An 11,706-nucleotide genomic window follows, 5' to 3' on the forward strand; every position below is an offset into this window, starting at 1 on the left:
GTCACTTTACATTTATGATGACTCACCAATTCTCTCTACGGGCTCAGTCTCAGCACAGGGTTCACTGAAGTCTCCTGTACCATTGATGTTGATGCCAGCCACTCTGAAGCAGTACTTCTTGCCTGCTGCCAGTCCAGTTACCACATGCTCTGTCGTACGCAAGGTCTTTTCATGGGCCTTGCTCCATTCTTCTGCTCCAGCTTCCTGCATCTCCAAGATGTAGCCCATTACATCAGACCCTCCATCCTCCACGGGACGGGACCAGGCCAAACTGATGCTGTCAGCGTGAGTGTCAGTGATACGAGGAATAGATGGAGGAGCAGGGGTGCCTGAGAGGAGAGAGTGCAGGAATGAAGATCAATAGTGTCAACAATTAGGAGAATCAGTCTGATTTTTTAGAGCTATTTAGACTTGAACAAACTGGACTTACATGTTGGCACTCTGCAGACGACATACAGGGAAACCTCACTGGCCTCACTCTCTCCAGCCTTGTTGATGGCCGTCACTCTGAACTGGTAAATGTTGCCCTCAGTCAAACCAGACACCTTCAGTGTGGAGTCGAGGTGAGCTCCATCCCTGTTTACCTTCACCCAGCGGGCACTCTTTCTCTCACGTCTCTCCACCAGGTAGTGGATCAGTGGGCTGCCACCATCACTTTCTGGCTTCAGCCATTCAATGGTGGCAAAGTCTTTTCCTGACACTAAGATCTCTGGAGCTCCAGGAGGAGTTGGCACAGCTAATGAAGAAGACAAAACAGAAGAACAGTTGAATGTTAGAGGTTATACAGATTTCATATGTAGTTTCATTTTCACAGACAATTTAAGTATTTACAACCAGTTCTGCTTTGAAAAGCACTTACTGAAAGTGTTTCTGGCGATCATGGGCTCTGACTGCAGGTGGACTCCAGGTCCATATTTGTTGACGCCCCGGACTCTGAACAGGTATTCAGTGTTCTTAAATAGCCCGCTGATGTTGCAGGTCAGCTCCTTGCACTCGGCGTTCATGATGACCCAGTTGAGTCTGTTGGTGTCACGCCTCTCCACGATGTAGTGGCTGATGTCATCACCACCATCCTCGACAGGAGGCTTCCAGCTCAGGGTGCATGACTCTTCAGTGATTTTGCTGATCTCAATGCTGCCCTCGCACACACCAGGTGTGTCTGGAAGAAATACATTCACTCATGTACGTTGCTTTTGCTAACAGTGACAAATGAATGCTTCCAGAGTAATCTGTAAATGGATTGTATCAAACTAGGGAAAAGTCAGAAGCTTCTTACCGAGCACTTTAACATTGACCTCAGCAGTTTTGGTTCCGCTCACATTCCTGACAGTGAGGATGTACTTTCCAGTGTCATCTCTGTCGCAGAATTTGATGATGGCCATCGCTTTGGTGGAGGTGTACTGGAGGTGGTACTTCTCACAAAGCTCCAGATCCCTGTTGCCCTTGGACCAGGAGGCCTTGGGGTCAGGCCTGCCTCCTACTGCAGCATCCAGAACCAAGTCTGAACCAGCTCTGACCATCACAGTCTCAGACATGAGCTTGCTGTCCAGCTGGGCTTTTGGAGGTTCTGTCAAGTGTATAGAAAGAACATGTTATGGAACAACTTCTCAAAGCGACAGTGCTTTAACTTATTTATTCAGATTAAATTAAATCTCACACTGTTGTTCATAGTGATCTAACAGAAAATATCAGATGGTGTCATCTCATATGTCATGTAATTATAATCAGGTTAGAGGTGTGCAACCTGCAACATGCTGTGTTGATGGCATCATATCTCCACCACAAATGAAGATCTTACCAAAGTCAGTCTTGCACTGCACAGACCCAGTGGACTCTGAGGGTATGCTGAAGACTTGGTTGGAATTCTTGGCAATAACTCTGAACTCATAGGGTTCTCCTTCTCCCAGGGCAGTAACAGTGTAGAATTGGTCTGTCACATTGGTGTAGTTACATTTGAGCCAGCGGCCTTCACCAGTTAATGTGTACGGCTTACGCTCAATGATATAGCCCACAATAGGACTGCCACCATCATTGAGTGGAGCTGACCATTTGAGGGAGACTGTGGTTCTTGTGACGTTTGTGACTTCTGGTTTACTTGGTGGATCTATACAACAGATAAAAAAAATTGTTAGAGAAAGATCAAATTAAGATACTGGTTAGTGTCACAACAAAACACTAAGCTGCCAAAACTCACCAACAGGATTTTGAGCAACTGCTCCCTTGGAAGCCTCACTTGCTTTGCTCAGTCCAGCACTGTTCATGGCGTAAACCCTGAACTGATACTCCAGCCCTTCAACCAGAGCTTCCACCTTGTGGTAGCACTCAAAGCAAGGGATCTTATTCTCCCTCACCCAAAGGATATTGTTCCTCTCCTTCTTCTCAATCCAGTATCCTGTTACCTTGCTTCCACCATCATGGTAGGGCTCCTCCCATTTCAGGGTCATTGTGTTAGCAGTAACATTGCAGACTGAAGGCTTTGTTGGTGGACCAGGAGGTGCTGTGATTAGAAAAAAAGAATTATTGAGTACAGCCGCCTAAGTTATAGCCGTATTCAGTAGAAGGAAGATATTTGTAAATCAATAACTAGTTAGTCTTAGAAATGCTTACACTGCATCAAATTAGTGGATAAGTCAAAAAGTTAAAGAATTGTACTTACTGAAGGGATGCTCTGCAACAATCGTCTCAGACTCAGTGGACTTGCTGACACCAAATCTATTTTCAGCAGAGATCCTGAATGTGTACTGCATGTATTTGGTTAGGTGACTAACATGGAGAGTTGTACGCTTCACGCTGGAGTTGATGAGCTGCCAGGCTGTGGAACCAGACTCACGCTTCTCCACAATGTAGTTGGTAATGTCAGTGCCACCATCATCCTCTGGTGGTTGCCAGTTAACGATGCAGGACTCTGATGTGATGGATGTGATTTCAATGGGTCCTGATGGCGGACTAGGTCTACCTGTGACGTTAACTTCAATAGTGAAGGTCTTGGTTCCTGCCACGTTCTCCAGAGTTAGGTAGTATTTACCACCATCTCCTCTCATGGCCTCCTTTACTGAGATGGTAGTTCTGTCCTTAGTTACTTTGATGGTGACTCTGTCGGAGCTCTTCAGCCTCATCTCCTCCAGCTTCCAGGAAACTTTAGGAGCAGGTCTACCGCTGATGGGAACCTCAATGATGAAGGTGCTGCCAGACCTGCATGTGACCAGCTGATTGGTGATCTCACTGAGGTCAGCAGCAGGTTCAATGTGAGGCTCTTTGATCAGCACAGGAGCCACAGTTTCTCTGGGCCTGCTGTTGCCAGCTTCATTCTTAGCCTTCACACGGATGTCATACTCATCACCCTTGTTGAGCTTGTCAATTGTATAAGTGAGATTCTTGGTGTTTCCAACCACGACCCATTTGTCTGTGCCCTTTGGCTTGGCCTCGATGACGTAACCCTGAATGCGACTTCCACCGTCGTGCTCAGGCTTCAACCAGCCCAGTACCACAGAGCTGTCTGTGGTGTCCAGGATGTCCATTCTCTTTGGAGGTGCTGGCTCTGCAGTGGCAGTGACAGGCTCTGTCAGCTCAAACGCCTCACCCATACCATGCTGGTTTTCAGCTGAAACTCTGAAGAAGTATGGCACTCCTTCTAGCAGGTCCTCGATCTTCAGAACGTGCTTTGTGCACTTGCCACCAGACTGCTGCCATGTGCGGCGGCTAGCCTCACGCCTCTCAACAACATAGTGATGGATTCGAGCCCCACCGTCATTGAGAGGGGGCTTCCAGGTGAGTGTCACCGTGCCTCTGGCTACCTCCATGAAGGAAACATCCTGCGGGGGTCCAGGTGTGTCCATCACCTTCACTGTAAAGGTAACGTCCTTGCTTCCACTGGCATTCTCCAGGTTTACCGTGTATTTGCCTGTATCAGTTCTAGAGCAGTTCTCAATGCTCAGAGAAGTGTAGCCATCTGTGGTTGTGATCTCTGACAAGACACTCAGCTCTCCTTCCTCCTTCACCCAGGTGGCAGTGGGAACAGGTTTTCCTCTGAAGTGGATGCCCAGGCACACAGAACCTCCGGCCTTCACAATGTGTGTCTGCCTGAAGGATGCATCAATATCTACCTGTGGTGGTGTTAGCCTGTCTACAGCCTGAGCAGGCTCTGGAGTCTCCTTTTCTTCACCTCTTCCGATGTGATTGACAGCTGCGACACGGAAACTGTACTCACTGCCTGTCTCCAGACCAGCTACCGTATAATGTGTTTCTGGTATCAGCTCCTCATTTACTCTCTTCCATTCTTCGTCTTCTCCCTTCACCATCTCAACAATGTAGCCCAGGATCTCCATTCCTCCGTCATCTGCAGGCCTGCTCCATTCCAGACTGATGGAAGTGTTAGTGGAGTCGGATACACAAACCACAGAAGGAGCGCACGGAATGTCCTTTGGCTCAGCAGCTTTGATAGGCATAGAGATGTTGCTAGGAGTTCCCACACCAGCATCATTTACGGCCAAGACACGGAACTCATATTCCATGTCTTCTGTGAGGTGAATCACCTTGTGACCACATTCCTCGATTGGTTTCTTGGTGATCACCTTATAGAACCGGACAGTCTTCTTTTCTCGTTTTTCCACAATGTAGTACTGAATGGGGTTTCCTCCATCAGAGGTCGGAGGAGCCCAGGAAAGGGTGATGCTCTCTCCTGTCACTTCAGTGGCATCCGGAGTGCCAGGAGCATCAGGGGTAGCTGGTGGAAAAAGATTAAAGGATTAGTGGAATGTTTGTATTGACCATATATAGATAGATACATCTCTTGTCTGAAATACTAAATATTAAGATCTTTCCGCTTACTGTATTGCATTTGAGCAATGATGGGGGTGGATTCCAAAGGTCTGCCAACTCCAAACTTGTTCACAGCAGAGACCCTGAACTGGTACTCATTGGTCTTGATGAGCTTGGATGCATCAAACGTGCACTCGGTACATTCATCAGACACCAAGGCCCAGGAGATTTTGGCAGTCTCACGCTTCTCAATTATGTAATGTGAGATCTCAGAACATCCATCGTTTACTGGTGGGCTCCATGACAGAGTGCACTTGCCCTCTGAGATGTGACTGAAAGTGATGGGTCCCACTGGCTCCCCAGGAGTGTCTGTACCATGGAGATGTGTGAAAATTATGTTAGAACATAAAAAAATAAATATGACAGTATATTAAAGTATGCTGCGATATAAAGAAAAAAAAGTGGGCACCTTGGACTTGAACAAGGATGTTCTCCTTCTTGGATCCAGATCCATTAGTAGCCTCCACAGTGTAGAGACCACTGTGTGTGCGGTCAGCATCCCTGACAAACAAGGTGCTGGACCCGGCTACATTGATAATGTCCATCATCTTTTTGGTTACCTCCACCCCATCTCTGAACCAGACAATCTTTGGAACTGGGCGTCCAGTGATGGTTACCTTCAGCCTGATGTTGTCTCCTGCCTTGACTGTTAAGCCCTCGAAGTACTCTGGGCCAAACTCGATATTTGGACAAGCTGGTTTTGAAAGAAATGGGAGTTATTCATTTCAAGTGTTTAGAATAACTAAGTTTCAACAATGTCACTTTCAGAAAGTTAGACTTATATTTTTCGCCAGTGAGAAGGTTCAACAAAAACTATGTTCATCTATTACATTATCTACAGTTTAACCTTACAGCCCACATAGCTCGTGCTGTCCTGTCATTACTCACCATTCTCACTTCTGACCACAATCAAGCCAGATGAGTTGGAAGGAGGACTGACAACGCCAATGGCATTTCTGGCAATGACTCTGAACTCATAGCGTTCATTTGTTGCCAACCCACTGACAGTGTACTCGCACTCATGCACATCAGTCAAATTGGCCTTGAACCAGCGGCCATGTCCTTGGCGCTTCTCAATGGTGTAGCCAGTAATCTTGCTGCCGCCATCACGTTTGGGTGCATCCCATTTCAGTGCCACTGAGTCAATAGTCACATCGGTGTAGTCAGGCTGGCCAGGAGGATCTGCAAGACATGAGATGCAGCGTTAAACTTATTTTTGTCAAAGTGCTTTCACTCTAATTCAGGTTTTATAACTAAGCTGAGAATAATAAGATTGTCTGAACTCAGCACTCACCGACAGGACTGACAGCCATGGCTGGCTTGCTCTCATCACTCATTCGGCTGAAGCCAGCATCGTTCTGGGCGTAGACCCTGAAGGAGTACTCAAGACCCTCAATGAGTTCCAAAATCCTAAAGTCGTTTTCTTTGACCAGCATAGTGTTTACTTTTTGCCACATGACGCTATTCTTTTCTTTCTTCTCCACATGGAAGCCCTGAATGGGGGTGCCACCGTCATAGATGGGCTGCTCCCACTGGATGGTCATGCCATCGTTGGTGATATTGTAGACAACAGGCTTGCCTGGTGGACCTGGAGGCCTGAACTGGTGCTTAGCAACGACCATCTGTGAGATCAGAGGTTCACTGGCACCATATCTGTTCTCAGCACACACTCTGAACTGGTACTGGAGACCTTTGATGAGGTTGGGTACCCTGAACTGAGTATCCTGTACACTGGAGCAGGCCATCTTCCAGACATTCTGGGAGGTGTCACGCTTCTCCACTGTGTAGCAGGTGATATCACCTCCGCCATCATCATTGGGTTCGTCCCACGAGATCATGATGTTTTCAGCTCTCACTTCATCCAGTCGGATGGGTCCAACTGGCTTTGAAGGTGGTCCAAGTGTGATGACATGAATGTGGAAGGATCTCCTGTTGACCTTATTGTCAAGGGTCAGGGTGTATTTACCCTCATTCTCCTTCTTTACATTCTTAATCATTAAAGTGGCTTTATTTTCTGTCTTCTTGAATCTTATTTGGTCACTTTCCTTCAGAGGCAGGTTGTCCTTCAGCCACAAAGTAGCTGGTCTGGGTTTGCCCTTGTATGGCAGCTCGATGTGCACATTATGACCCAGGCGAACACTGATGCTGCCACCTGGGTACTCTGCAAGGCATGCTTCAGGTGTGATTATGTAATCAATGACCTTGATAGGTCCAATCTCAACAAAGTCACCCTGTCCCTTCTCATTCCTGGAAGCCACTCTGAAGAACATGTCTGAGTGCTCTTTGAGTTTCTTGACCTCAAACTCACACTGTCTACTGGTTCCCCCCAGTGACCATTCCTCATCCTTAAGTTTCTTCTCGATGACGTAGTCAGAGATGATGCTGCCACCATCGTAATCAGGCTTCAGCCACTGCAGAGTGACAGACGTCTTTGATGAATCCTTCATAGAGACCTCCTTGACTGGTCCAGGAGTCTCTGTGGCCTTCACAGGCTCAGGTGTGTCACATGGATCACCAACACCATTCTCATTCTCCGCTAACACACGGAAGAAGTAGGATGTCTTTTCAGAGAGATCTTCAATTGTGTATGTCGTGTCTGTGCATTTGCTTGTCACTGCAGAGAAGGACCTCTTGGAGGAGTCTCTCTTTTCCACAATGTAATTTGTGATCTCAGCACCACCGTCAAGGAGTGGAGGCTCCCAGCAGAGAATAACCTTTCCACGGGTCACCTCCTTTAGGACCAGGTTTCTGCACTGAGCAGGGCTGTCCTGTACCTTCACAGACAAGGTCAGTGTCTTGGGCTCTCCCACGCCGTTCTCTATCTTGACTGTGTACTTTCCAGTGTCAAGCCTGGTCACTTCACGCATAACAAGGACTGTGGTTGTGTCTGAGTGATGGAACTCATATTGGGGGTTGCGGTCAATGCATTCTTCTCCCTTGCTCCATGAAGCAGTGGGAGAAGGTCTGCCCTTCAGAGGAACTGTGAGCTCCACATCTTTGCCAGCTTTCACAATGTAGTGAGTTCTCATGGCCACATCTGAGTCAATCTGGGCCTCCTCTGTGAAGATCAAGAAAAATAGTCAAGGTCACACAGGGACTGTCATATATGAGGAAGATATGAACAAAAGAAGACTTAATCTTGTAAACACATTTTTTCAACATCAGTGACAAATTTACCTAAGATATCCTTAGCTTGTACAGGCTCAGTCATCTCCAGAGGCTCTCCACGGCCAGCACAGTTTACAGCAGAAACTCTAAAGAAGTAGTTGACATCTGGCTTTAAGTCATGGACTGTGTACTCTGTTGTCTTGACCTCTCCCTTGGAGGTAATCATAGCCCATTCCTCCTCTCCCTCAACAAGCTTCTCCAACATGTAGCTGATGACCTCGCTGCCTCCATCCCATTCTGGCTTGGACCAACCCATAGTGATGGATGTCTTGGTGGAGTCCACCACCTTCAGCTTACAAGGCTCATCTGGTGGATCTGTAAACAGGAGTTTTGTCAGTGTAGCTGCACATTTTGTCTCATTTTTTGTTAAACATGTGAATGGTAGATAACTTACCAACTGGGTCAGCAGCCTTGTAGTAATCTGATCCATCTGAGAACGGTCCCTCTCCAGCCTTGTTAATGGCACAGACACGATATTGGTACTCATTTCCTTCTGTCAAGTGGTAGACAGTCTTTTTGAGCTCACTGATGGGGTCTTTGTAAACTCTGATCCAGCGTGAGCTCTTCTTGTCTCGTCTCTCCAGGTAGTAGCCAGTGACTGCACTACCTCCATCTACACCTGGTTTGTTCCATTCTACCACCATGGTGGATTTAGTGATGATGTTCACCTCAGGAGTATGAGGCTGGCCAGGAGAAACTATACAAAGGGAAAATAAATATATTAAGGAAATCCAAAATGTCATTACGCTGCTTCAGACAAATTATATGGTTTTTATTCAAAATTCAGCACTCTATAGAGGCAAGGCTTACCAAAAGCATTCTTGGCGATGACAGGCTCTGACTCCAGTGGTTCTCCAACTCCAAACTTATTAACAGCCATGACGCGGAACACATATTCATTTCCACGCATCAGCTTGCTGACACTAACATGTGTTTGGTCTGTGCTGTGTTTATCTGAAATTGTTGACCAGACCACTCGGCTGGTTTCACGCCTCTCCACAATGTAATGGGTCAAACTGGAACCTCCTTGGTCAGATTCAGGCACAGGTTCCCAGCAGAAGAGGATCCTATCTGCTGTGATGAGGTTGAAGTTAATGTTGCCAGTTGGCGGTCCAGGTTTGTCTGAGTGTAGGGTAAAAAAAGGAAGATCACATGAGCATCAACACCATGAACATCTTAATTCAAACAGATATGAAACTTATGTGTAAATGACAAAGGATAAATACCAAGGATTTCAATCCTGATGGTTGCAGAAGCTGATCCAAGAACATTCTTGATCTTGACCTCATATGAACCTGTATCATGGCGAGTTGCATCCTTGATCAAAACAGCTGAAGAGTCAGTTGAGTTTTCAATAGATACAGTGGAGGTTGCCACCAGCTCCTTTCCATTCTTGAGCCACTCAATTGTTGGAAGAGGCTTTGCAATAATTCCAATTCTGAGTTTAACTGATGTTCCAGCCTTGTACTGAACCACATCCAGATACTCTGGTGGAAGGTCAATGGCTGGGGCACCTGTGGGTCATGAGATAATAGCGGTGACGTATAGGTAAATTTAATAAAAAATAAACAACAAATTGAACCATAGATCAAGTTGAAAACTCACCACATGCATCAATACAAGTGACTGGGCCAACAATGAGAGATGGGTTGCTGACAGACCCAACAGCATTCCTGGCATACACTCTGAATTCATAAGACTCATCATGGCTTAGTCCAGATACAGTGAAGCCCATTTCAATGATGTTTGTGAAGTTGGCCTTCACCCATCTTCCATTGGGAGCGTCTCTCCTCTCCACACTGTAGCCAGTAATCTTGCTGCCACCATCGTATGGAGGCCTCTGCCAGGCCAGACTGACTGAGTTCTTAGTAACTTCTGTGACATGGACGTTTGCTGGGGGTTCTGTAACATTGAAGTAAGAAAGATGCAGTTTAAATTAAACAACAGTAAAGAAGATTTTTAGTGGAAGCTCTTCATTTAAAGCTAGCGTAAATGTCCCTTTAAAACTAGAGAACAGTGATTCAAATTAAAAGCACTTACCACAGGCATCAATTGCAAGCACCTCCTCAGAGGTCTTGCTCAGCTTTCCAATGCCAGCTGCATTTTCAGCTGCCACCTTGAATTCATAGAAAAGACCAGGGCAGATATTTGTAATTCGCCATTGGTTTCCTGGGATTGCGGTCTTATTGACCTTCTGCCAGAGGATGCTGCTCCTCTCCTTCATCTGAAGATGATATCCTATCACAGGGTTTCCACCATCATTAACCGGCTCATTCCAGCAGACTGTCAGACTCTCCCTGGACACAAAGCTGACCCATGGTGTGGATGGAGGTCCTGGGATGGCTGTAATGGATATCAGTCATGTAAGTGTTCATTCCAAACAATTTATCATCTGTGTCACAAAAGATTACTATGATGACACACCACACACACACACACACACACACACACACACACACACACACACACACACACACACACACACACACACACACACACACACTGACATAGTCATTCAAGAAAAATGATAATTAACACAACAAAAGACTAGATTGACTTACTGTATGGAAGCTTTATCATGACCGATTTGCTGTCGATGTGGTCACCGAGACCATAGCGGTTCTGAGCCTTGATTCTGAACTGATACTCCTCCCCCTTGGTCAGCTTAGTCACCTTGATTGCACTTCTTGCAATGCTTGTTGATACCTCTGCCCAGCTAGGAGTGCTGGTTTCACGTTTCAGAACAACATAGTTGGTAACAGGACTGCCACCATCATACTCTGGGGGAGCCCATTTCAGACACACTGTCGTCTCACCGACCTCTCCAATCTCAACTGGACCAACAGGAGGTCCAGGTCTGTCCATCACAACAAAGATAATGAAGATTTTCGTGGTACCTCCGGCATTTGAGGCAGTGACGTCATATTTGCCAGCATCACTTGCAATACTTTCATTTAGGGTGATGATTAAACTGTCTGGTGTTACTTCTGTCAGCAATCTCTTGGATCCTTTGATGACAACATTGTTTTTGGACATTGTCACTTTAGGCATGGGTCTGCCAGTGAGAGGAATCTCAAAGGTCAGGTTAGATCCTGCTTTCACATAAACTGTGTTCTTGGGGTAGTTCTTCAAGTCAAACTCTGGAGCCTCTGTTGAAAAAGATAAAATAGGAATTTGATAAATTATGTCACAATCTAATACCTCCATCAGTGTCAATTACCTGGACTTTTCAGTCAGTATTTCACCCTATTACATTTAATACAAAACAAATCCATCAGTAAAAATATATTACCCTCAATTTTAGCATTGTGTCCTATTCTCTTGGTATAATCACAAAATATGCTAATTATCAAAACGTAGTAGCAAAACTAGGGATACTACCTTGTATTTCCTTGACAATAACGGGTACAATCATCTCCTTGGGTTCGCTGAGTCCAGCGTGGTTCTCAGCACGGACCCTGAAGAAGTACTCAGCACCCTCCCTCAGGCTCTTGATGGTGTGAGTCATGGTCCTAACAGTGGCACACTTCACCCACTTGGTCTGTCCCTTCTCCAGCGCATCAATAAGGTAACCGGTGACCCTGCTACCGCCATCGTATTCAGGTCTTGTCCAAGCAATTGTTACGCAGTCCTTTGTAACATTTGCGACGCCAAGTTTCATTGGTGCACTTGGTACCTCTGTAAAAGGCAGACATTTTATCAAGCATGTTTGATTGAAAC

The 11,706-nt window shown here is 46.1% G+C and overlaps 1 protein-coding gene across 1 annotated transcript in view; it reads right to left on the minus strand.

Annotated features, from left to right (window-relative positions):
- Positions 1-11,706, minus strand: part of LOC311004175 (titin-like) — a 239,473-nt gene that overhangs the window by 15,346 nt on the left and 212,421 nt on the right. Inside the window, exons 198-216 of the mRNA XM_083996121.1 lie at positions 11,368-11,664; positions 10,548-11,135; positions 10,027-10,329; positions 9,592-9,888; positions 9,213-9,500; positions 8,797-9,108; positions 8,381-8,683; positions 7,996-8,301; positions 6,113-7,876; positions 5,707-6,000; positions 5,228-5,512; positions 4,828-5,127; positions 2,657-4,723; positions 2,195-2,497; positions 1,799-2,104; positions 1,277-1,567; positions 860-1,159; positions 431-736; positions 27-329 (exon numbers count right to left, since the gene is read on the minus strand). Coding sequence (XP_083852247.1) covers positions 27-329; positions 431-736; positions 860-1,159; positions 1,277-1,567; positions 1,799-2,104; positions 2,195-2,497; positions 2,657-4,723; positions 4,828-5,127; positions 5,228-5,512; positions 5,707-6,000; positions 6,113-7,876; positions 7,996-8,301; positions 8,381-8,683; positions 8,797-9,108; positions 9,213-9,500; positions 9,592-9,888; positions 10,027-10,329; positions 10,548-11,135; positions 11,368-11,664 — 9,213 coding nt within the window. The remainder of the gene's footprint in view (positions 1-26; positions 330-430; positions 737-859; positions 1,160-1,276; positions 1,568-1,798; positions 2,105-2,194; positions 2,498-2,656; positions 4,724-4,827; positions 5,128-5,227; positions 5,513-5,706; positions 6,001-6,112; positions 7,877-7,995; positions 8,302-8,380; positions 8,684-8,796; positions 9,109-9,212; positions 9,501-9,591; positions 9,889-10,026; positions 10,330-10,547; positions 11,136-11,367; positions 11,665-11,706) is intronic.

The sequence above is a fragment of the Trachurus trachurus genome, assembly GCF_905171665.1.
Source record: "Trachurus trachurus genome assembly, chromosome: 21".
Taxonomy (NCBI): Eukaryota; Metazoa; Chordata; class Actinopteri; order Carangiformes; family Carangidae; genus Trachurus; species Trachurus trachurus.